This window comes from Rhamphochromis sp. 'chilingali', assembly GCF_963969265.1.
Source record: "Rhamphochromis sp. 'chilingali' genome assembly, chromosome: 11".
Classification (NCBI taxonomy): domain Eukaryota; kingdom Metazoa; phylum Chordata; class Actinopteri; order Cichliformes; family Cichlidae; genus Rhamphochromis; species Rhamphochromis sp. 'chilingali'.
This window is the reverse complement of record NC_137938.1, coordinates 16,059,367-16,086,339: the sequence shown is the minus strand read 5'-3', so window position 1 is coordinate 16,086,339 and position 26,973 is coordinate 16,059,367. Positions and strand designations below refer to the sequence as shown.

The 26,973-nt window shown below is 42.5% G+C and overlaps 1 protein-coding gene across 1 annotated transcript in view; it reads left to right on the top strand.

Annotated features, from left to right (window-relative positions):
- Nucleotides 1–1,050: 1,050 nt before the first annotated feature.
- The window catches only part of LOC308406510 (plectin-like), a 60,018-nt gene continuing 34,095 nt past the window's right edge, over nucleotides 1,051–26,973 (top strand). Inside the window, exons 1-2 of the mRNA XM_080897558.1 lie at nucleotides 1,051–4,425; nucleotides 23,775–23,836. Of these exons, the coding sequence (XP_080753684.1) occupies nucleotides 1,296–4,425; nucleotides 23,775–23,836 (3,192 nt within the window). The 5' untranslated portion in view covers nucleotides 1,051–1,295. The remainder of the gene's footprint in view (nucleotides 4,426–23,774; nucleotides 23,837–26,973) is intronic.

The window sequence follows — 26,973 nt, the reverse complement described above, 5'->3', positions numbered from 1 at the left end:
ATAGTTGTGCAAGATAGATTCTTCTTTCCCAGCTCTAATATTAACTGTCTGAAGTAGCAGTGCAACTTTAGGCTGCTTTACAGCCTGTTGCATCACTTTAATGAGCTGCAAAGGAAACACCGATTGACCCGTCTAGCCTTCTTTTCTTGTCGGCTTGGAGACCCCCAAAACAAACACAGATAAGAATACATAAGATAAGAATAGAATTAAACTTAACGTTAGTTTTGCTATTATTATATAGGCATGGGTCATATTAGATAATTAGTAAGAGTTTAGTCATCTCCTTTCATATCCTTGCAAAGTCCAGCCAGAGTACATTATTGTGATTTATGTAGTTTCTCTTGAAATGTCACCAGCCTTCATGATATATTCTAAGACTGTGTCATATGAGATGTGAGCACCATGCCCTGCATGAATAGTAAAAGCTCTTCACTGAAACCTGATCGTGAAATGTGTAAAGCTAAAGACACCTTGTACTTAATAACTTGCATGGGCAGGATCGGATGGATGCCAGCTAGTCATCTTCCTTTCTGATATCTACTCGCTGAACAGAACAGCCCATTCATTGGACCGGTGTGCATCACACGCCAGAGGGTGTGTGCCACTCAGTCCTAGTGTGCGTTCAGAGGTGTGTGTGTGTGTGTGTTTGCATGTGAGTAGGAGCCATTTGCTTTTGGTTGTGGGCGGGACTCTTCATAAAAGTCATAGAGTTGTAGATCACGTGCTCCCTCCATAGGTGTGTTGATCCATTCATTTGACTTTGCTCGAATTTTATTTCAGTTTATTGCAGACACTCTTTCCCCCCCCCCTCTTTCTAGCTTCCTGCTGTACTATTTACTCTAGTGAGATTTTTTTTCCATGACAGTTTTTTCCTAAGAGAAAGAGAGAGAAGGTAGGAGGAGCCAGACTGAGAAGTGTGTGCCTTGCTCTCTCACTCTCTTTCTCGCTCTCTCTCACACTCACACACACTCCCTCTCTTCCATTCTGTCATTGCCATCTCGGCCCGAACAGAGACTGCTCATTCTCAGCCACCCTGAATGTAGGGGGGGCATTAAACTTATTAACAGAGGAATATTTATTTTCTTCACTATAACAAAAGGATCGACAAGAGCAAGGAGAAGAGACAGTAAGGAAAAATCATTACAGGGATTTCTTACCCTTATTGAATTAAGAAACACGTGCCAGCCGGTCTTGGCACTTGACTCTTTCTCACAACACAGCGTGAGGTGCTGTTCTCTTTGTTTGGCATTGTGCATTTTAGTTTCACTTGAGAGAGTTTACTGAATCAAACAACAATGGTTGCTGGAATGCTGATGCCCCTGCATGACCTGAGGGCCATCTACGAGATCCTGTTTCGAGATGGTGTCATGGTGGCTAAGAAGGATAAGAGGCTGCAGATCAAACACCCAGAAGTACAAAGTGTAAGCAACCTACAAGTAATTCGTGCCATGGGGTCTCTTAAGTCCAGGGGCTATGTAAAGGAAACATTTGCTTGGAAACATTTCTACTGGTACCTGACCAATGATGGCATTGTTTACCTGCGTGACTACCTCCACCTGCCCACTGAAATTGTTCCTGCCACCCTGCAAAGGATTAGGAAGCCGGCCGCCACTCTGGCCATTGCTCACCGAGCTGCACGGGTCCAATCTGTAGAAGGTCCAACGTCTTATGTTCCTAAGCCGGGACGCAGGGCTGAAGCAGAAAGAAGAGAGGAACTAGCAGAGCGCCAAGGCTACCGCCATAAGATGGTGGGTTCTGGAGAAAGAGAGAATAACCCCGATAGGACCCCGAGGTTCAGGGGTCGCCCATTGGCTGGAGAACCGGCCAGAGAAAAGGCCTTATGGGAAGTGGAGGGCCAGCCTCAGGACGTTTTTAGGAAGACCAGCAGCTTCAGAAGTGAAACAGCAATGATGGAGGATAACAGGGGGAAAAGAGCCACTCACCAGGAGCTTGATGTTTACAGCAAGAATCCCATAGCATCACCACAAAAGAGGAGAGCACTGGAGGTCGAAAAAGAGAAGCCAACAAGTTCTGCTCCCGCTCAGACAGCAGCTTTGAAGCAGGATGTGTCACAGACCACTCTGACATCCTCCAAAACAGCCCTACCATTAGCTGTGGCTGCTGTTGCTCAGGCCACAGGTGCTGCAGCATCAAAGATTCCAGCTAAGCCCTCTGCTCCCAAAACAAACGAGGAAATGAAGACCAAGGACTGGCCTAATATCGCTGAGGAACAAACGTCAATCAAGCCTACTCAAATGATTACAAGCAAACCAGTTCTCACAATGCTTCCTGATTTTGATGCCAAAGAAGACAAAATGAAAATGGTGGTTGTGGATCCAGTTAAAGTTGCAAATGTGAGTGCTACAGCAGCCAATGATCAAGTAAAGCCCCAACAAGTAATGCCTGTCACTTCAACAGGCTCTGTCAAAGAAACGAAGCTTAAAGTAAATAAGGAATTGATTAAACCCACTGAGGTGAAGGCCCCTCCAGCTTCAGCTGAGTCTAAAATTATAAATGATAAAGCAGAAAAAGTTACAGATGCAGCTGCCACTCAGGAGACTGCCAAAGCCAAACCTCACAGCGCCACAAGCAAACCAAAGGGCTCCACTAATGAGGTCAAAGATTCTAAAACTGATGAAGTGTCCCTAGAAGTTACTACAGTACAGAAATCCTCAACACTTGAAGTCAAATCCACCATTACCACAGCAACTCTCGCAGCACCTTTGACCAATGCTGAAGATGCACAGCCTGTCACAGCAAAAGCTGCAGAGATGACTGCAGAAGAGAAGAAAACTAATTCAAAAGGGAAGGTGCAGGAGCGCACAGTAAAAGTACAAGATGAATCAGATACATCTCAGCCTCCTCAAAATGCTGTCACCACAGAGGTGCTTAAAGAAACCAAACAAGCGGTCGAGGGAGGCTCAAAATCAAAAAGAAAGAAAAAGAAATCTCAAGCTGAGGCCTTGAAGAGTGTGGAGAGTGCTGAGGGATCACCTGGAAATAAGACTGAACTCCGACCAGTGGCTTCATCAGAGCCTTTAATTGTGTCTACCTGCTCAAAGGGAACAAAGACAAACGAGGTTAAATTACATACTGACAGAGAGAAAACAGAAGATGTCCCCAAACAAATAACAGCTTATTCAGAAGAAGCCTCACTGCCACTAGGACAGATTCCTGCAGCGCCCCTAGTGGAGGGACAAATAAAAGAGAAGTCTGAGGAAAGCAATGCCGGAAAGATTGCACAGGGACCATTATCCCCTAAGGGCGAGTCAAATGTTACGTCGCCCCATATGGAGCCAGTGAAATCTGAGGAAATAACTGTGACCAAAGTGGAAACAGTGACAGTGCAGAAAATAAGTGGAGTGGAGCTCGTGCAAGCAAGCCCTAAATCTGAGCAGGGAAACCCTGCCCCACTGTCAGAACCTCAGAAACCCACAATTGAGGCTAAATCCGCCATAAATACAGAGAAAGCTACACAGGAACCTTTAAAGGGAAAGAAGAAGGGAAAAGGTAGAAAGCAGCCTAAAGAACCAGAGTTAGAGGATATAAACACAAATCCTGTCCCTTTGCCTGAAGCAGAAACATTGCCATCAACTGACACTACACCCCTGCATGAAGCTGCAGTTAAAGACAGCCCTGACATGGCCTCCGGACTGACAGAAACTAATGTTTCTTTAAAGATGACTCTTGAAAGAATGTGCAGTGAGGAAGTCAGGCAGGCAGCAGCTGTGCTCTCTGAGGCCCCAGCAGACAAAAGGGAGGTGGAGCCAGCCCTGCTCTTTGCAGAAAAAATCAAGCGGGAGGCTCCAAAACCAGAAACATCCTCCAGTGTGAGGGAAGCACCCACAGCCGGAGAATTAGCGTCAGCAGCAAGAGCGCTAACAGCAGAGCCAGCTGCAGCTCAGGCACAGGCCAGCCCACTCTTCGAGCAAGAGGAGCCTCCCACAGTTGCACAACATTCGGCCGCTCGGGCAGCAGAGTGCAGCACAGAGGAAAGGCTCTCTGTTTCTGAGGCCCTAACGCAGGAGGGAGAGAAGAAGAGGGACTTGATAGAGGACACACCCTCTGCCACCGCCACGCCCGTGACCCGTCCTGACCAGCCTCACCAGCGGGACACCTGCAAGTTTGAAACATCTGACATAGACGAGGCCACCATGAAGAGGAAAATAGTAGTAGTGGAGGAGATTGTTGAAGTAAAGCAGCTCCTTAGTCCGGAGGCAGCTGGACAGCAGTCACCACCTCCACCTGTGGAGTCTGAGGAGGAAGGCGAGGAGCTGGACCTGGATGTTCTGCAAGAAATTGCTATAGAGCGGGCAGTCTTTGCACAGGTGGCAATGGGCAAGGGGCGAGGAGCCTCACCAGAGGTAGACTGGGACCACTCACTGGGGGAGCCAGAGGAGAAGACATGGCCTAACTTCATGGAAGGTTTGTTTGAATGCGTGCCAGCTTACCTACTTCTAATGTCTCTGTGATGCAATCACTCTTGAGTCTAGATTCCCACCTTTCTTCAAAGCATTTGAGGTTTTAGGGTGCACTGTTGGTGCTCTGCACTTATGTACCTTGAATAGCATTACCATTCTGTAATTGTCTTTGACTTCCCATTCAAAGTATTATTTGGGGTGTTGTGATTACAGTTTATGGCTTAAAGTTACATGTTACCAAGCCCAGAGTCTATTTTGTGATGTGGTGCAGAGGGAGCCTCTTTTAGGAACAGTTTCAGTGAGAGGGTGAGGAGACCTTTGAGATGTGGCTGTGATTGAATTAGCTTTGTGTTAGAAGAGATAAAGTGTCTGACACAGTGCTTGCCCCTTGTTGTCCTCCTGCTGTCAGATTTCACAGGTTCCTGTGTTTTTTGCTGTGGTAAACACTCAAAAAATAATTTACTGCTATTCTTTCAAGTTTCCACATGCATCAGCAGCAGTTTTTATTTTTAACAAACAATTCAAATGACAAGAAAAATTCCCACATTTCCAGGGTGGGGAATTGTGATTGAATTGTGTAATCAATTATACTCACTGTTGTGAGTGGTAACAGTTATCTCTGGAGCTATCTGAGTGTTTGCCAGCAGGATTAGTGAGATCTGCAGCCATTCCAACTAGGTGGGGCTGTTTTAGTGAGATCCAGCCTCGCCTGTTCCCTGCAGAGACGGCTAACCGTGAGTTAAAGCCAGAAAAAGAGAGGTGTGGTCCTTTTGGGAGTATTAGTCTTTAGTAGTCTCTTTGCTCTAGTCAGGCTGTGTTCTTGGCTCTGGTTTGTGTTCTAGGGTTGTTTTTTCTTTGGAGAGATATGCATGCCCTTTGCATTCCATTATGCAAAGGGCACTAACACGGGAGTTATGTGGGTAAAGTCAACACAGTACTGTGCGCCATCCTCCTTTGCTGGTTTAGAGAAATAAAAGTGGCACATGATGCTGCGGTTAGCTTTTGTTGAAGTGAAACTCATATGGCTCATGTTAAATCCTGATGATGCTGAGGCACATTCATGTGACTCCAGAGTTTTGGATATGATATGTAACGTCTCATAACTTCCACGAGCGAAGCAAGTTGTTGCTGAAACCACCATGTAAAATGTTATATCTCCGGGTGTGCAAGACAGACTTTTTTCGGGCGTTGTCTGTTGAGGGTGTGAACAGCATGCAGATAGTCAGAAAGTTGGAATAAGTTGCTCACAGATCCATGGGTGTGTTTGTTTGGATCCACACGTGACTGACGTTCTGGATTCAATTAGAAGCCTGGCTCCTTGAGCCAGTCTGTGTTACTCATCAGGAAAATAAGTTCGATTAAAAACTTCATGACAGCTGTACACAAACACAGTCATTTATAGAGCTCATTATAAGCAGAACTCTGCTTCTCTGCAGTGCATTCTGGTATCTAGAAGAAACCTGAATTGTAGATGAAGAGCTGATCATTGCCATGGTGAACTATCGCAAAGATTTTAATTTGACTTTTACTACGGAGGTCTTTCTGATCTGTGACGTTTTCACACATCAGACACAGCAGCACACTGCTGACATCTGCTGTCCATTAACAACCATATTCATCTGTCACATAGACCTAATGCTGCAACTCCACTGCAGAAGTCTTTGAAAGGAGCTCAGATTTGTTATCATGTAATAAAAAAGCCACTTTTTTTTCTTTTTTGCTTTTAATTTGACCTCATATGGATTGTTAGAGCAGTGGTTTCCAGAAATACTGATTCTACTACCTTTATTCCTAGAGTTTAGTATTCTTGGTATGTTGCTTTATTAAGTGGCAGTCGGTAGACAAAGCTCATCACTGGATATTTTTGCAGTTAAGTATGCATACTTTTGTGCTCCTCCAGTTTCTGTTACAAGCTTACTTTGCATCAGTAATGCGGAAACTAGGAAGGAGGAACGTACTGAATGAAATGTGACTTATGCCACAAAAATGTTGCTTTCAAAGCAGCGACTATAAGCTGGTTTGAATTTCAGAGTAACAGTTTTCATCAAATGTGGCCTTCCGGATGCACTTAAACTAAATCTGAGTAGTAAGCACTTTTGTGTGGACTGTACACACTGTTTAAACTCGGCGCGGACATGGCACCAGGCACAATTTGAGTAAATCACATCACAGACGTGCCGCTGAGGGTCTTCCATGTTTTCATCTTTGAAATGGTGCCCGGTGCATACTTGTGTGATTGGATAAATGAACAGCTACAGTGAACTTCAGCTCTGTGTCTCTCATTATGGTGCCACTTCATTTTAATGTCGTGACTCACCCCGGGCGATTTGCAAATTTTGGAGTTGATTCATGTGCGTGACCTCTCTGTTGAAAGAAAAAAAAAAAATTAGGGAAAAAGTGAGAGACAAACTCTTGGCGTCTGTCAGCAGACTGTGTTGCAAACTGGCAACTTAATCTCCTGCTGCCGCTTTTGCCGCTTTTGCCGCTTGGCCCACGGTGCTGTTTTGCTCAAAACAAAGTAAATGACCTTAGCTGTTGCATGTCTCTAACTGCTGACTCTGCCTGTGAAACCCCTTCTGATATTTAGTTCGGAGTCTCAGAAGATATTGGAGTACACTTCAAAATTTATGACACCTGCAGACCAAACAGACATTTTGATCATTAAGGGATGTTGAAATGAAACCTGAGATGATTTCTTCTTGGCTTAAGTGCAAATTTTTGGAAAAATGATGGCACAAATATAGAACAGGAGTCACAAAAGGTGAATATTTATGAGGCCTATTTGAAAAGTGAAACAGAATCCCATTCCAGCAGCTGTTTGTGCGTTCAAATTGCTACTTTGAATTGCCGCATTTACGTGCGCAGAGTGCTTGATATCAGATTAAATGGTATGCTATAGCAGGAGCTGGAGAGTGATGCAGGATCGAGGATCTCTTGTGGCAGTGTAATGGTTAACTCACAATAGGCCAAACTTTGGAAACAGGATTGATAACATGTGGAATATATTGAGGGTTTGGCCAAACTGGTTATGACGTTAGTCATTTCCCAGGGTGCATGTTAGACCTTATTAGAAGACCAAACTAATGTGACTACAGTTGAGTGAGAGGGATGCGAGTTTGGCCTTCATTTTAAAGTTCATAAAACCCTAATTTTATCCAGTATTTTCTCACCAGCTTAGTGAGTAGAGGAGGAGCATTCTTGTTTACAAGAATGAATATCTGCACTACACAGTGTGGTTGAAGAGTAAGGCTACTGGTATTTTCCCCAGGGACATAAGCTTAGAATACCTTTCAGCCATGTGTCCTGACATGATTCATGTGTGTGTAGAAAGCCTGTTGAGTTCAGGAGTTTGGGATTGCTGCGCATAAAGTTGTTGATGAAGGATTTCCTGCAATCCTGTCTAATTCTGCTCAATGGTTTCTCAGTACAGCTGCTTTCATTTCACTATAGAACATCCATACATAATGTCAGCATTTCACAACAGAATGCAGTCCTCACTCTGCTCTCCAGACAGGTTTGCTTTTAGCAGTGTAGAGAAGTGGAGCCAGTCGTCAGCACTACAATTGCCCAAGCCAAATGCATATATTAGAACTTACTATATTTAGAGAATATCGTGCATTGATATGATCCCGCAGCAATAAGGGGATGAACACTGAGGTCACCAGCCTTGCTCTCTAGAGCATCCATCACTAAACTGTGTTTTACTGAATAAGATCCAGTTTAATCCATCTCATCTACTGCCAGACTTTCCAGCCGCAGTATTTCTGTGTGTTTAAATTCAGCTTGTATTCGGTTGTATCAGTGTGTCACACTTTCCTGTGGTTTAATTGGGATGAGTACTTTACTTACTACTCAAATGATTTGATTATGTTAAGCCTAAGAGAGCTCTGACATGTGATGTGTTTTCTGGGTGAGAGGTGTGACCTAAACAGTTCCCACCATCATCCTCGAAGAGAGAGAGAAAGAGAGGGAGGGGAGGGGGGATGGAAGGGCTTGCTTGTGGAGGGTGTCTCTAAAGGACGAGAACAGCCAAGTGTCCCGCCAGAGCGCTTCCATCAGTTTCTAAGTGTGAGCATTGTGTGATCATCTGGCTCTAGTGGATATTTATAACCCCCAGTCAGCTCCAGCCCTCTTTCTCCCCCCTGGCAGCCCTCAGAACCCCTCACCCCTGCCCCCTTCCCCAGGCTTGGTGTGTCATCCCTCCTCCCCTGGCCAAAGGAGAGCAGGCTGACGGATTCAAGCAGCAGGCACAGCCTGTCAAAATTCAAGACCAGGGAGAAACAAGGCAGTCGGGGCAAACAAGCACGCGGCTCGCTTGTCCTCCTCATTCTCCCTCTGTCCAGCTTGTTGTTTTTTTCTTCACCCTTGTCCTCCTCTTCTTTCCACATACCTTCTTTTAGATGAAGATCATACCTGGTAGGTCACACAATTGAAGTTTCTGTGTTGTGTCTTTGTGTCTAACTGTGCTTGTCTTCCTGGCTGATGACTGTTGTTGGGATTTTGGCAAAGGCAGTGGGTAATGTGTTGTTGTGCGTACACACTCACTCTAACAGGACATAGGCACACACATTCCCATCACAAACAGCTACTGCGGCATGGATTGCCTTTCATAGTTGTTCACAGTGTGACTGAGCTGTTGTGAGGAAATTCTTGGCTGCCTTCTGTATTTTCATTTATTTGATGGTATGTAAGTGAAGGAGGGTGAGGGTGAGAATTTGGGAGGAGGGGGGTTGCAGTACCCCCACCCCTGCTATTACCTCTTGTGACATCTGATGGAAGTCAACAATCAGCAGCGGCTCATACAGCGTGTTTAAATGTGCCCTTGTGTGTGTCAGATAGTTGTGGGTCTCTCCTGGCTATTTCACATTGCTGTAAAACTAGCTCTGTGTAATTCATTTAATTTACATTTTTTTCATCCACCCATTTAGCATTGCGCCATGTTTTGTTTTGCAATAATTCTCTAAATCCTCTTCAGTTAAATTAGAATTACATTTTGAAAGAAATCCACAAAATTAAAAAGATAACTTCTGCCTTTTTTGAGTGTTTAAACAAGTCCACCTGTTCCAAAGTCTCCATATTCATGGACACCTGTTGGCATCCAGCACAATACCAACGCATTTTGTTAAGAAATGTCAGCAGGTGGCAGCTAAAGTCCTGGATTTGTACTACTGTTTATATCACCATGTCACCTGTTGAGTTGTTTTTTTTAGGTCCTGCCATACAACAAATTGAATTGTCATCATGTGCTGTTTCAGTCTTTTTTAAGTCATAAAACTTTTGAAGGATGCTGTAATCATAACAAAATCCCTTTTCCTAATAAACAAAAAAAATCCTGATGATATAATGATTATAATCACTGAGGTGATTTTAAGTTCTGAAAACATCTTTTTTTTGGGGGGGGGGGCAGAGAGACCCTGCAGTTTCAAATGTCCCTGCCACGCCTCTGCCATCCCTCCCCCTCCTAATGAAGGCCCACCTGTCACGAGGCTTGTTTCTTCACACCCTTTACGTTATCTCTGTCCAGACTAATGCTGGAAAGCCACCCATGACCCGCTCTTCCCAGGCTGCTCATTTTGGGGCATTTAGTAACCATAACTGTGGCAGGATGTAAGGTATTGAAGCTCTTTCAAAGTTTACACAAAAAAGCAGTGAGATACTAAAGTTTCAGGGTAAAGCAGCTAGATATCAGAAAATATATTTGCCTCTTCTCTTCCTCTCTGTGTCTGACAAGAGATTACTAGAGATATTTTCTGTTGCATTGGTGATACTGATCTGAAGAGGTCACATTACTAACCCTAAAACTCTCTTCTGCGCAGCTTCACATTTAGCATGTTTACTGTCTGTATAGGTCATGTGGAACCTTGAAAATTTGTCAGTTGTGACAGGTCAAAGGTGCCACCAGGCCATAATGTGCCAGTTTTACACCGCCATATTTCCCAGACAGCATGAGAAGCCTGTTGCAGGTTCTTGAGACACGTAGGTCTGACCGGTCACACAACATAGATGCGTACTGGCCCTTTCTCCACCTAGCTGAACTTCCACAGAAGCTCTTTTGCTGCACGGTATTGTAGCTGAGCAGTGTTTTGGTAATTCAGTTGCTGGTAAGGCCCCTCCCAAACCTGTTGGGCCATGTTTGCTTTCAGATCAATATGTCTCTGTCTGTTTTTGAGTGTGGATGTGTGTTCTTGCTGAAGGTTGTTCCTGTATTTCTTTAAAAAAAGTCCGGTAGTGGTTCAGTACACCTGCTTGGTTTGAGGCACTGCCAATTTCCAAACCAGCCGGTAGCTTTTGAAACCCTAGCAGTGTTACAAAAGAGATGCTGCATCCATGAGTCAACACTTTGATGACTTTTTCTTTGGTTTATCCTGGATAAATGTAGCTTTTGTGTGCACAGAACAGCTAACAGATAATACAGTCCTACACTAAATAATATCTTGTTTGATCCAATGCCTTTACACGAGTCGTTGTTGACACGATACCCCAAAAGTACTCAATTGCTTAAATTTTAAGACATGCTTGTGCAAGTCTGGTTATTGATCAGTCCAAACCCTGTTCAAAACCCAGGTTTCTAAGATGTCTAAGGTGTCACTAGTAGTCCTGAGTGATTTCCAAAGTGTCTGTAGTTTAGCTGCCATGGCTCATCGTTGTTATCATGATAAAGTTTAAAGTTAGAGAGCGTGGTATCTTGCTCTTGCTCATGGGAAGTGTTAATGTTATCAGTCTAAGATAGGAGTAAAAGGAAAGCGCTTGTTGTGAGACAACTCGAAAAAGAAAGCTGGCCGAGATGCTTTCATGCAGGGCGTAAAGCAAACGTTAACTTCATTTCCCATGGCTAAAATGGCATTAGGCAACACTAAAGAATGCATTGACCTACACAACACTACGCAAAATGTAATATTCTTCAAAGTTGACTCACTACTCTAAGGACACGAAGACGAATATTTGATGCCCAGTTGCTTTGGCTGTAGTTTCGTGTTATGTGCCCTGACATTTACTCTATGATGTCCTTTTGGATAATGTTTTATTGTCTTTGATACTGAAGCATTAATGCAGCTGCTCTTCCTGCTGATCTGTCCCCTTCGGTCTAGACCCATCGGGGGGCTTTTTTTTTTCTTAGCTGTCCTATTTTTCACTGGCACCCATTCTTCATGATGACAGCTCTGTCCTCTATCCACTCACTAGCTCAATGGCTCGAGCTATCACTTATACAGGAGTGAGAGCAGACACCACACGGTCTGACCACTTGTGATTTAGCTTCTGGTCTTATGCTATTGACCGTGATAGGCTGCATGTGCAGATATGGAAACGCTGATGCTGGCATTTTACTCCATCGATGACCAGTATGGAGAAAGATCGTGAGAAGGGTGGGGGCGGGGGGGAAAATGCTGTGAGTCACACACAAGGTGCCTCACTCTGCATTCTCCTCCTGAGCTTTGACCTTTCATCTCTGTTTGTCTGCCCTCACACAGACAATCAAAATCAGGATGAATATATTTTATGGTGCAACAGAACCCAGATCTGTCGCACTATTTACATTGGCTGATGGCTGTTTTGGAACCAGACTGTTAATTTGCTTAAACTGCTTTGCATAAATGATCGGTTGAGAATTTTCAGGCGTAACATGTAGCTGCTGTAGCTATGGAAAGCTCTTGCTCCAGCACTCTTCTGCAGTCGCCCAGAAGGTGTCAGAGTTTTTACAGAACGCTGTGAAGTGTAACATCCGGTTTGACACGCTAAGCGCATGGATGACATTCAATCGCCAAGCAAATGCTCGTTTAGAGCTACATGTGGGGCCCTCTCATAGCTGTGTGGGCTGTGATGGTTGACTTCTGGTTATGGCTTTGGCTTGGTTCATGGAAAAGCCAGCATTCTTCCTGGAAACAGGCAGGAGTTTTATTCTGGAGCAATCCAATTACTACTTACAATACAGTACAGCAGTGTGTGTGGGTCTGTATGTGTCTGTTTTTTCCAGGGCTCGTGAGTATATAAAAAAAAAAGTCTAAATGGCCTCCACCATTGTGGTTGGTGCTGGTAAACCAGTGGGCATGAGTCATAAATTAAACAGTACACTTTTTCCTTAGGGGCTTATGGAAGCCGGTTTGGATACAGCTCTCATGTTCTCTGGGAATAATGAACAAGCTGTGATGAGACACACAGTCAGATGGAGCTCGTATAGAGCTGATTTATTTATGAGCAGCACAGGGATCATAGAAACAAATACGATTTCTATGATCTGACCCCCTCCTTAAGGCAGATTAATTATGCTTTTTTTGTCATATAGCACAGAAGCGTCACCAACATGCTATACAAATCTTTTTTTTTTTCAAAGAAAAGTGGATAAAGGGACAGTGAAGGGAGCTAAAACAGCTTGTTTGAGATGATATATTAATTCATAGGCCCAGAATTAAGTCAACAAGTGTTATTTTGTACAGTGAGTCATATAATGCTAATTTAGTAGAGTCCAAGAATCCAGTGTGGCACTGCAAATGCTAGCTGTCAGTGTGAAGGTCTTAATGTCCCTGTCAACATTATCGTTATCTTTTTATTTGATGTCAAAACATTAAAGTTTCCTGTAAAATAAAATCAAGGAGGTCAAGTGAAAGTATCCGTATCAGCGTCCAGTGTGATAAGATCCTGGCACACAGGTAGTCCTGGGTCAGAGATCAGTGATCTGCACTTTCCCTTCAACATTTTACTGCGCTTTGTCCCGTCCTAAATATCCAGATCCTAAAGTAAACCGGTAATGGGTAGGGGCATATTCACTGTATTTACTTTCAGGATTATGTGCCTTAGGATTTGTTAAGCTTGAAGATTTTCAGACAGCACTGGGGACTAATCTGAATAAATACATTGTATTCTGGCAAGATGCAGGCTATTGAAACTCAGCTTTTGCAAGGTGAAAAAAGCAGTGAGAGACGAAAGTTTCAGGTTAAAGCAGTTGGACTAAATACTAATCATAACACAACAGAAGTCTAGTCTGCTATCTTGGATTAGCATTAAAGATGCAGTGAAGCCTCATAATAGTCTCACAAACCGACGTGCCTGCAGGTGCACAAACACCTCTTTTTTAAATGCTTGTACAAACTGTAAACTGACTCTAGACGAGTGACAGTCTGATAAATGGATGGCTGTAGGGCAACAAAGCGCTTTTGCTTCCAGTTTTACATTTGTCATGGTTCTCATGGAGCAGATATGCTCAACCAAATGACTAATAAGTCAAAGGACGTCATAATTAAACTATGAAAATTATGTTGAGCTACCAGTCTGCTGTCTATTGTGTTTGTCCTTAAAAGAGCCCAGCACTGGGCTGGGCCCTGCCCCCCTCAAAGAAACGACTTTCTGTTTGAAAGTCATTCCTGTTTCCACTATTTACACCAGCTGGCACAGTTTACCTGAAACACAAAAGGCTACCTGTGTACACTTCCATTCGCATCAGCATGGCTGGGATGTGGAACTTTGAGCGAGGGAATTATCTGCATGAGATGAGCTCGCATGGAGAACGAACCAGATACCTGTACAGCAAGATGTGTTGTACAGGTGAGTGGTGAGACTCGATTTATAGGACACGGTAGGGAGGAGTTTGGTGTGTTGTGTTTTTCATTGTGTTGAATGTTCCATGGGTGGTACAAGACAGTCCTGCTCAGAGAGACTGACGGAAGGTTGGGGGTAAACTACATTTATAGTTTATGGAATTACTTTCACATAAAAATTTCAAGTCCAGATGCAATTAGAAGATATTTCAAAAATGGCAATTATGAACATAGTTGTATGACTTGAAACAGATCTAATTACAGACTCTTTGCAATGACATATATATATATATGTATGTGTGTGTGTGTGTGTGTGTGTGTGTGTGTGTGTGTGTGTGTGTGTGTGTGTGTGTGTGTATTTATTTATTTTTTTCATATGCATCTGCCATAAAACAATACAATTAATACTTCCCACCATCACTTCTGTTATAACACTTGGAAATGCTTGTGCAACTCGTGCAACCTGTGCTCTTATCTTCTAAAAGTGTTTTGTTGTTGCTGTGTAATGTGATGTTGACCTTATCTCATTCCTCTGGCGTAACGTCTTTATCTTACTTGATTGGATTTTAGCTTTTCAAAAGTTTGAAGCCTCATTTCATTATGTGTCAAATGTTTTTGATGGGTAACATGTCAGGACAGTGCTCAGGCCATTGGAGCATGAGGACTGTTGTGCTACAAACACATGCTGTCGTAGTGTAGCTTTGCATTATCTTGCTGAAATGAAAGATTTTGTCTGGATGGCAGCTCGAATTGCTCCATAACCTATATTGTTAAGCATTAATGGTTCTTTTGCAGATGTCGCAAATGTGCACTGTTGAATCCTGACACCATGATTGATGCTGGGTTCCTATCTATACATTAATAATAACCTGGATAACCCTGGGAAGTCTATGGTTTCCCTCATTTTACCTTATTGCAGCCCAGAGAAGACATGTATGAATCTTGTTCATACATGTATTTTCTTTGTGAGACAGACTTCTAAGTTTAATTTGTGGATTCAGTTATGAACTTTATTCAGTGATGATAGTTTTCTGAAGTGTTCCTGAATCCATGGAGTAATTTGTTTGCACGAATTTAAAGTGTCTGTTTTGAATAGGGCTGCAATATTGTTTTCTGGACTTCAGAGATTTCTCTGGCACCTCTGATTTATTTCATTCTTTTCTCTGGATTGCACTCACTGGAAACTTTCTCAGGTACATGTGGCTCATCATATGCCAGAAACTGAAATGTAGAAATGGTCAAAACAACCCTCTGAAGTTCTGAGTATGTCAATGTGGAATAAAGGTGATTTAAGTGATTTCAATGTGGCATGCTTCTGAGTTGTAATGTATCTGAGTATTTTAGAAACTGCTGATCTAGTGGCATTTACAGAGAGAAGGCTGAAAAAAAGAAAATATCCAGTGAGCAGTGGTTCTCTGACCAAAAATGCCATGTTGATGCCAGAGTAGAATGGCCAGACTGCGTCAAGCTAATAGGGACGGAGCAGTGACTCAAATAACCTCTCATTACCAAGGTTATGATATGCAGTAAGATTTCTGAACACAGAATATGTCGAACCCTGAAGATGGGCCACAGCAGCAGAAGACCACACCAGCTGCCTCTCCTTCAGCTAACGGAGCCTCAATTTCTAATGTCACATTTGGATGTTAGGGTAAGAATTTGGCAGAAACAATGCAAAAGCCTGGATCCATCCTGCCTTGTTTCAGCAGCTCAGGATCATACTGGTGGTGTACTGGTGTATTTCCTTGGCACAGTTAGAGCAAATTTTAGCATCATTTAAACACCACAGCCTAGCTGAGTATTGTTGCTGACCATGTCCATCCCTCTATGGGCGATCGTGGCTCAAGAGTTGGCAGTTCGTCTTGTAATCGGTTGCCGGTTCGAGCCCCGGCTCCGACAGTCTCGGTCATTGTGTCCTTGGGCAAGACACTTCACCCGTTGCCTACTGGTGTTGGTCAGAGGGCCCGGTGGCGCCAGTGTCCGGCAGCCTCACCTCCGTCAGTGTGCCCCAGGGCAGCTGTGGCTACAATGTAGCTTGCCATCACCAGTGTGTGAATGGGTGGATGACTGAATGTAGTGTAAAGCAGGTGGGTGTGGTTGTACTCTGGTGCCATCTAGTGGTCAGAATATTTCACTACCTTCAGCCAGTGGAGGACCAAAGTGTCATGTGAGGCGAGGGTGGCGTTTTCCTTTCGTCAAATAGTCAGTTATGGGAAACCCCTCTGTCTCTGCCTAAAAACACACCCATGAGTAAGACTCAGTAATAGTTACCACTGAGAAACACAGTGCTGTATATTTGTGGATGTTGTCATAGAAGCATCTCTCAAGTTCCCTTTTTTTCTCTCTCCACATTTTCAAAAAAGTGTTGAGGGTGATTTAGCAGATGGAAATACCACATGTGATACTGACTGTTTTTCTTTTTTAATTCCTAAAAATAATTTCAGCCGATTAGTACTTAAAAAAATCTTTTATTTTCTTGACAATCATCAAATGTTTTTTTGATTTACACTCAGTTACATTTTTTATATGATTGCCAAGAATTTAAATAGTTCCATTTACACTATCTTGTGTTATTTAACTTTTATTTATCTGATTTATCTGAAACATTTTCAGGTACTTTTGTTAATGTGTACATTGTCAGCCAAATGACTGCATTGTGACCTGCAGGGGGAGACACATGCTGCTTTTAAACGTTAGCCGCCGCGTGCCAGTCAGTCAACTAAGTTACATCTCAGTCACCAGAATTGCACATTAACAAGTAACATGACCCCAGATGCGGTGCTTTCCACAGACTCCTGCAAAGCTCAGGACCGAGCTATTTTAAACCTCAGCTGCCGTGGCTAATCTGAAGGCCTGTTGAGTCTGAGTTAAATTGGGTTTGGAGTTTCATCACTAGAGCTGGTTCTGACAACATCATCCAAAGTCTGCTGTCAGGCTGATGATGGCTGGCAGTGATAACTGTACGGTGTGTCACAGCACAGCTATGACTAACTGTGATTAGAATGGGTCTTACTTGTGTAATGTAGCTTTTTAAAATTACATTGCCAATCATTAACTTCTGCATAACATCTGTTTATATCTGAATAAAGATGTAAAGTGTAAAAATGTAAAAACATATACAGATATCTCTGGTCATAGTTTTCAGTTTTCACTTAATAGAACAGGATTAGAAATACAGCATTTATCACACTTAGGGGCCAATTTAACCACTGGATTTGATAGCATAAAGTTAGTGCTCTCATAAGTTTTCCATGACTTTAAAATTGCCAGATAGTTTGTGTTATGTCTTTTTTTTCTTTTTATTTCAACTGAATGTTTACAGGAGTTCATCCAGGTAACATTAAACAGGTTTAAGGTGTGTTTGCTTTGGTGTGCTGCTTGCCTAAATGTTTGAGTCATGTACTCAGTATGCAGCTTGGATAATACAGCTTGTGATCTGTGTGAATCAGAACCTTCTGAAGGATGGTCATGCCACTGATGACTTTTGTATGTATCCGAACCGTATCAGAAATATGAGATAGCGTTTGCTGTGATTCAGCCATGGGGTTAAAAACAACGATGAGAAACATGGGAGAGAGAGATAGAGAGGCATGTAACCTGAACTGTTGGAGCAAACCTTGTTTCGCAGCTTTTTCATCCTCTGCAAAGAAAGGTGTTGTGCGTCCTCCCTCTGTCTAAACCCTTATTTTTCCCTGCGCTTCAGCACTTAGAAAAGACCATAATGACACATTCCTAGAATTCCTTTGTCCTCTAATTTGTTTTGCTTTGTTGCTCCATAGTGCTTAAATGAAGGTTGTTGTAGTTTTAAGTGGTGGAAGGCTTAGCGGTGTCACAGGGATCAGCTAAAAGCACATAAATCCAGTGTGATGGTCCTGTTTCAGTTTTCACAGCAAGAAGGTCCTGGGTTTGAATTCACCATCTGGCGAGGCTACATCTATATATGTGAAAATACAGATTTCTTTTTATTAATTTCAGTTCACTTTCATATATCAAGGCACTTATATTGTAAAACAAGGAGCCTTCAACATTATAAATCAAAACTCCAGCTATGTAACAACCTGGTACCATTGGGGAGGAAAAACAGGCATAGAGAGAGGATAGCAAACAGGGCAAAACTAAAATGACACAACCATTAATTAAAAGACACAAAGTTAGCGTTTCAGGACCACTAGCACACAGAACTGCCTAACCCCATTATATTGGTTGTCACATGTGTTTATGATAATTATACCAAACCATTTCCACGATGATACAGTATATTAGTGGTAAAAGGAGTAAGGGTCAAAAGCCATGCTAGTGGTGCTTTCTGCTATATCAGCATGCACAATAATAAATAATGCTAAATTTAATTCGTAAAGCACTTTTTAACACATGGTTAGAAAGACCATAGCAGAAAAATATAAAACAATGCACAAAATTCTAATTAAAATCAATAACAAAAATACATTTTAATCAAAATTTAACATTTGCATTTGCATTAGCATGCTAACATGCAGGTCGTGGACAGACCATGCAGGCATGATATGTACCATGTTCCCAAATTTAGTTTAGCTTATTTGTGTCTGATTTTTGTATATACAAAAGACAGCCTAAGCCTCATCTTAATGGCAGAGAATAGCAGATACTGTACTATATTGCTAGTAGTCATGCTAACAGCAACACTGCATCCGGGACTACTATGACCACTGCCCTTATCAAGTCCATCATCAAACTTGTCATCAAAAAAAAAGCAACTCTCTATATTTTCACCACACTTTCTCCGTTCTTATAAAAAACCCAAGTGTTCCATCTGGTTTTTGATGAAGCCAGATGAAGGAGCAGTGTAATAAGCATGTTGAGACGTTAATGATATGCCTCCTTTTTAGAGGAAAGATCTAAGGACTAAGATTTTCCACATTTTCGCCCATTTTCCTTTGGGTCTCCTTTGCTATAGTGTTTCCAGTGAGAGTAAATGGTAAAATGGCCTGTATTTATATAGCGCTTTACTAGTCCCTAAGGACCCCAAAGTGCTTTACATATCCAGTCATCCACCCATTCACTCACACATTCACACACTGGTGATGGCAAGCTACATTGTAGCCACAGCCACCCTGGGGCGCACTGACAGAAATGCAGGTCAAGTAGGTGCTTGTATGCTTTTGCCCGCCAGATCGTCACTGATATCTGTTACCATCTACCGTTTCCTCTGCATCTCAGATCAACTGTAAATCAATTTCTTTTCTAACTTGTGTTAGGAGATGAAAAACACCTTTTTCCATCCATTTCAAAATCATATCCTTTGAGTATTTTCACAGCACGTTCTGCCTTTGATAGGATTCCTTTCCTGTTTCAGATTTAATTACCTGCCCACATACCGCACCTTAGTTCTGCAGCTTGCCTAGACAATGTAGAAACTAGAAAGGTGTGTCTCCAAATTTGCTAGCAGGGCTCAAATGAGTCAGGCATCGCTTGCACACACACACCTCCAAACAAGCACACTCACACTGACACATTAAGTGCCTGCATGTCCACACAGGCCATGCTGACTACACTGAAGAAAAAATATGTACTTTCAGATGCCTGATAAAGTGATGTCAGCCATGGTGGGGCAAATGGGATATATAACCAACCTTAGGCTGAAGGGGGGCAGGATTTAGACACACCCTGGCCTCTAGCTTAGCTGTCAGCACATAGTACAGCAACTCTATAGGGGACTGTTATGAAAGCAGGGTCTAAAGTTTTCTGATCAACTGATAATTGTGGAACTTTAGACACAGAGCTGGAACTCTGTGAAACTACATACTGATAGTATGTTACTTTTAAAGTAATCAATAATGAAACCATCCTCTTAATAAGTAAGACATGATCAAGTAAATATGACATTGCTTATGTTAATAGGCCCACTCATTTTGCTGCTTCAGTCTTACCTCATAGTTTCTAACGCTACAGTATTACTGTGTTGTTTTGCTAACTGTACTGCGTCTTCTGTGGCGCTATCATTAGGGTGTATTCTAATAATTGCTTTCCAGTTATTGCCACAGGGCGATAAAGCAGAGTGACATTAGTGGAACTTGGAGTAAAAAAATGTCAAAGAGAATTCATTTTTACCTGTGACTTCTTTTTCTATTTTTTTCTTAAAAAAAGAGGGATGTTTTCGCTCGCTTTATGAAATTTGCTGTTCAAAAAAACCTCTTGTTGCCTGGCAAAATCATTTAGTTTATACAGCAGGAATTAATGCATCTTTTGTTCCCTTAAATACAGCAGGAAATGTGTAGTGAAGCTGAGAAAAGGAGGTTACTTTGGCTAAGTACACCCCCCCCCCCCCCCCCCCCCCAACACACACACACACACACACACACACACACACACACACACACACACACAAAAAAACTTTTTTGATTCCTGAAATAGAATTGAAAAGACAGACGTGTTGTTTGATTAGAAGTGTGAAATACAACACTTGACAGCACTTCATGCTCTACATGGAGACTTAAATAAACAAAAGGATGTATTTTTCCGTCACCAGTAGTGAAAAAGAAAATAATTACACGCACAGGCACATTCAAACATGGAGTCATAATCTCTCAGTAAATCTGAGATGTTTAGGGCGTGGTTTATGAGAGCATTTCTCAAAACTATTTCATCCCTCATCTCTACTGTTTTTACATCACAGTGACTGACAGCATGAATCATAAATAATGATTAACCGGAGATGTGTGTACAATACTCAGAAAATTCTCTTTTACTTTTTAGGCTCTTGTTGGACATTTTAGTCATTTAAATGACATTTAATTCACTCTTAAGCATAAAAGGTCATGAGCATCAGTTTTTATGGCTCTTTATTGCGTCCTCTTACTCAGCTGGTGTGTGTGCATGTGCGTGTGTCTTTTCTTGCGCAAGTTGGGTGAATAAGTAATAGTACATGCAGGTTGCCACACCTCGCCTCTCCTACTTCTTCTTCTTTTTCTGCCTCACGTTGCAAGAGGTAGGCGTGTGTTTAGAGCCCCACCCACAAACCTTACTAGTGTGTAGAGTGTCCTCTACACACTAGGGCCACCGCTAATGCACAGTTGCACATCACACATAAGGACAGGCCCAGACGTCATAGCCCACAGGCACCATTCGCGGGAACAGAGTGAGCAGCAGAAAAAGAGGAAAAAAGGGAGTGAAAAAAAAACCACATAGGGAGGAAAGAGAAGGGCAGAGCCGAACCCAGTGAGGGAGCGAGGAGGTTAAGAGAGGAAAAGAAGAAGAAGAGAAAAAAAGAAGAGATTGTGGCCACAGGACTGCCTACTCTGGGACCAACTGTAGCGCTGGAGGGATAGATACAAGTAAAAGGCAAAAGATCCTGTCAAAGGGGAAGATCACCACGGATATTTTATCATTTAGGAATATTATTTTGTGCCCTGACAAACGGCGACAATGACCTCTCAGCAGCAGAGGTACAGGAATTTCTCCTCTGACAGCTTTGGCAGGGAGAGGGTGCCTTCAGATGACGGCTACTACCAAGGGATGCTGAAGGCCACGGACGGCAGGAAAGGTACCAGTATGGTGGCACTTAGTGTAAAATAGCTGAATTGCAAGTCTTGATCTGTTTGTTCCCACATGTGTGAGGAGCCTCTGGGCACAAATTAAGTGTTTTTTTTCCAGGAAGGGGTGAGATGTGTAGTTAATTTCCCAAACTGGGCAGAGTTCCCGTTGCAGACGTTTTGTCTGCGAGAGCTTGAAAAGCTTTGTGTGAAACTTTTTTTTTTTTTTAAACGTTGCGTGCATGCCAGATGATAATCTTTTTATTTTGCTGCTTATTGTTTGCTTTTATTGTAGTGGCAGGCGTGCATCATGTGCTGCATATTATTCCACATCCAGTGGCAGTTAGTCAGGCTGGGCTGTGCTGTCCACTCTTTCCTTCCATCAGCAGCTTCCTCATTTCACATTGGTCAGCAGAGCCCATTCACAACTTTTGCTGTGTGGCGTGCTTGATGTGTTTTTTTTGTTGTTTTTTGTTGGGGGGGGTGAGTCACTCCAGCTACAGACTGTTTCTCCTCGGTTGCAGCCAAAATGAACGATGTGTCACTCCATGCATCACATTTCTTTTTCCTGTTTCTCCTTCAAATTGTTCTTTATTCCTGTGAAGATGGATATTTTTGAAAGTTTCCACAAAGTCATTTCTCAGTAAAAGCCTTGCTTCATCCTGCGCATGTCCTTATGTAAACCTACCAATTTTTACTCAAGTAAAAATATCAATTCAGTCACGTACTAATACCAAATCTTACTACATTTTATATTTATTTTCAATGACATATCAAAATAAAAGCGTTTCTTACACTATTGTTTTACCGTTTACAGTTTTACTGAGCCTTTGCAGAGTATACGCTAGTATACACTGACTATGTGTTAAAATGTATCTTAAAGTGCTATTACCTGCAAATATAAAAAGAAGATAAAATATTTTCTTCTGAAATGTAGTTAAAGCATCTTCAAGTACCGTTAATTATAGTTCAGTAAATGTAGTTTTTCCATAGAGTGTTTTCTATTATAGTCATATGCTCTTCTGGACCATAAACTCCACCCCTCAATCAAGCATGTTTATGTGTGGTGACATGTGAAAATTTCACCTTCACCTTTACTTTCTAAAAGCACATGAAAAGAGTTGTAATTTAATTATAAAAGGTAAAACAGGGCACAGCCAATCACAGGTCAAGGTGCAACTCGTAACACTTCCTATTTATGTGGAATTTTGCATCTTTGACAGGAAGTATGAGCGTGGAGATAGTTTATGGAACTATCTCCAATGCTGGTACAGATGAAAAATACGCAGGCTTAAAGGTCTGGTGGTCTCAGTATGATGTTTCCATGGCAACTCAGTTCCATAACAGAGTTGTCCAGAAGTTGCTGGCAACTTCCTCTAAAGAGGAAAAAAAGGTAGCCTCTGGGCATCTATTTTATGTTAGCACTGAATCACTACCCTTTGCTTTTCATTGCTGGGCGTGTCAACATATATGGGTGGATGGGTCACTCCCATTAAAACTGATAAGATTTTGTGGTATGTCTGTGGGACATTCTAGCATAATCTGAAGGAATTGCTGAGTGGGTCAGTGAAGTTGGGTGGTGCACTTCCTGAACCTGTCTGAACAGTTGAGTAAACCACAACTTTTAGATCACGTGGGGTAACGTGAAAGCAAACAGACTCATCTATCTACTGCGTCCATAATAAATGATTGTAGTGGCACACCTTTTTGTGTTTGTGTAGGTGTGTATGTTTTTTTTTTGTTTTTTTTTTATTTAAACCTGAACTGAACAGGAATAAGAGGGAGTATGAAGGTTTGTTTTGTTAGAGGGTGAATTCCATGCCTAGGCCTTGTTCTTTCTTGTCGGATAATTGCAGACTAATAGTTATGCTATTATGTCGCACGGTTATCACGCCCAAGTATCTTCACACTTTAATAATATTTCACTTCTGCAGCCTCGATCCTTTCCTTTTTGTTTACGTCTTAAGAGCACAGCTGCCAGTGGTGTCATAGAGTGAGACATGACCTTACAAACCTGTGTTCTAGACAACAGAAGTGCATCTACAGACAGTGAATGGTCTCAAATGTTCCCTGACTCAGATGCAGGCTTGAACAGGAGCACAAGAGCCGTTTTCCACCCAGAGATGAGTTGTGTTTATTCTACAGGAGGAAAAAATAGTCTTGTCAGTCAGTCAGATTTCCTCCTTAGCATGCAGCTGGAAATACACTCAAGAAACACATTAATCGCACACCTGATGCTACTCATTTTGAAATTAGTTTTAGCTTTTCCTCGTCTTACGAGTCCGATGTTTAACTGTGCTCTTTCTGTGTTGCAGATGAACGAGACCGAGTCCAGAAAAAGACCTTCACAAAGTGGGTGAACAAGCACTTGATAAAGGTGAGGACCTATTCTGGGTTTTCTCTGTGTTGTAACTAAGGCAACATTGACGGTCAAGTTTTTGTACGCACACTCGCTCAATCCATAGCATGACTTAAGGTACAAAGACGGAGAAACATAAGTGTGGACGTCACAGAAGAGTGTCAACAAATTTCCCTTTTGTTCAAACACGTGTACGGATGTTTTCTGTCGCAACAAGCATAGCTTTTGTCAGTGTCAAACTGCAGATGTTTGCATAGTGAGTGATTGCCCTGACCCTCATTTAACAACAGGAGGCTGTTGAATAAAGCTGTATAAATGTTGCAACTCATGTATTCTGGGATTATGTCCACGTATGATCATTACATACGTCACTCCATGCATTCTTCCATTCATCCATTTATATAACTGCTTTTACAATTCAGGGTTGCTGGAGTCTATTGCAGCTGTTATAAGGCTAGCACAGAGAAGAACATTCAGACTTGTGCACCAAGCCAAGCCAACATGTGTGTTTTTGTACTGCGGTTGGAAGAATGAGTACCTGTAGAGAGCTCAGTCAGGCACAGGGGGAACCTGTCGAATCCACACAGAGCTCCAGCAGTCTGTAAGATTTGTGCCAATTTAAAGATCACAAACTCAGGTGAACAAAGAACCACATAACAGCAAAATCTTACAGCAGCTGAACGAGTGTCAGCGTGTGTTCATTGTTAACATCTCTGCAGAAACCATTACCAACACCGCCACCGCGACCCTCACCCCCTCCCTTCTTGCATAAACATACATTAGCTAGACAGTTTTTTGTTTCGTGCTAACACGGCACCGCGATCGGAAGGCTTACTAGAAGTCTCATCTGTCATCAGCTGAGAGAGTGTGTAAGCCGTCCATCAGCACTCTTCAAATCTCACCTGTCTCACTCTCTATTCGCAAAATATGGCCCGAAGGCTCACGTGAACAGGTCAGGAGGCGAGTCAAGTCAAAAGGACTATAGTCCTCATTTCAGACCTCCATATTAAGGTTGACAAATTAGCCCCGTGTAACACAATACCGCTCTCCCAGAGTGCTAAAAATATTCCTGCTTGTGCCACTTTTCTTCCAGAAAACTCCAATTGGCAGCACTACATTTACAACCATTAAGTGCTCCACTCCACAGACATAAGGCCCATTCTTTCTTTTTTTTAATGGAACAAGAAAGAGGAAACAAATGAGCACAAAGAAAGTGTTATCCTTTCCATAAATGTGCAGAGCTCGGTTTCTTTTACCACTGCATGAGAACCTAGTTCAGTTCCTCCCTCTTGTTTCTCTTAAGTGTCCACTGTGAATATTCGAGGGTGAGTCACAGACATCTGGACTCACTTAGCTCCCTCTGAAGAGGCAAATTCTGGTCTGGGCTCAGAGCCCATGGTGGGTTAGGCCAACGGTAGCACATGTGCTGCACAGACTGCTCGGTAGGGGTGGCTGTACTGGCATCAGTGCACGCCTTAAACTGAAAGGCATGCATTGATGCATGGGGAGTTTCATAAGTACTCCCATCCAGTTATTGTTACAGTTACCCGCATACTGCAACACTACATGAATTTAAGAATTTGTTTGTGCCCTTTCCAGGTACAGTTTCAGTCTGTTGCTTTTTCTGCAGACTACTTTCTGCCATGACTTGAAAGCGAGTGTAGTTAAAGGAGAGGTGCTCATTAGATAACACTTATTTTCTCAGGATGACAACATGAATCCGTATATATTCGAATTATATCAGTATTCTAATAGAAAAGTTTGAGTCTGTGTTTATTAGCAGCAAAAAAAAGAAGCGTTATCACCACGTACAGCCCATAGTAAAGAACCTCACTGAAGCAAATGCACACGTTTGGGAGGGAAAGCGTTAAAGTATGTGTGCGAATGTGCTGATCTGCTCTAGTGAGGTTAAACCGCTGTTAAACTGATTTAATGGCTTAATGGTTGAGTGGGATAGGCTGGAGGTTGGGTGCAACCATGAAGAGCTGTAAAGGGCCATTGAGTGTTATGCCCTCCACCCCACCTAGCTCAATAAATCTCTTCATCTTGCGTAAGACAAGAGTGAAACATCAAACCAGCTATGGGATGAACATCTGTTTTCTAGTAGATGCCTACAAATTGCTTGTGATGAGGTCTAGAACCTTGAACTGTTGCACATCAAGGCTACTCTGTAAGGATGGTTATCAGGAAAAAGGATAAAGAAAATGAGAGGAACTCCACAAGATGATATAAAACCTGAGGCATGTTAAGCATGTTGCTTCCAGACAGTGGCTCACAGACCACTGGAGGGACCGGTGTAAGGCATGTGCACTAATGACTTTGTCCTTGAAAGCAGCTCCTTTTTACTGCCGAGGCTGCAGTTTGCCTAGTAAACTTTCAGCAGCAGGACAAAGTAACCGAGGAGTGGCGATAGATGGCTGTGCTAGATTCAGCAAGGTAGAGGACAAATCACAGCATTACTTGACAAAGAAAGACCGGATCATCATCGTTTAATTGTGTAAACAGGTACTGATCTGATTGGAGAGAGCCCTGACAGACAGTTTCAGAGGGTGCAGACTTTAACAATATGGCCCATCCTAAAAAGTAGAAGAGCTTTTATTGTGCAAACAGTGAACTCTAGTGGCAGCAGTGTTGGTTCCCTTCCCTAAATTTAGCTCTGTGGTGCACTTCGCTTAATCATCTCTCTCTGCAGGCAGGGAGGAGCATATCATAAGATGGATAGATGGATGGTAGGAAGGTGCGGAAATTCTTGCCAAGATAAATCAGTCACTGTTGCAACTTGCAAGGGAAAATATGCCTTCATTCCATTTTAGGGCTGAGGCCCATTTCCCACATGGAAAACACACCCAGTAGACCAATATATCTGCAGACTACGAAAAAAGAGAGTACTTTAATTATTCTGTTTTTCATCAGTTTATCATCATGTCCACCATCAAATCCTCCAAAGTCCAACTATCACTTAATTTCTGTTCATACGCTTTTCTCGTTCTCTTGTTTCTATCCTTTCCTTTTTCCCCATTACTCATATCATCTCTTCTCTTCTCTACCACCAGCATTCGAGGGTAGAGGTAGGTGCTGGCAGTAAATATGTAGCTGGTCAGTATCTCACTGCATGGAGGCTGTCTCCCCTCCCTCATGTTTGTGCACCATCACAT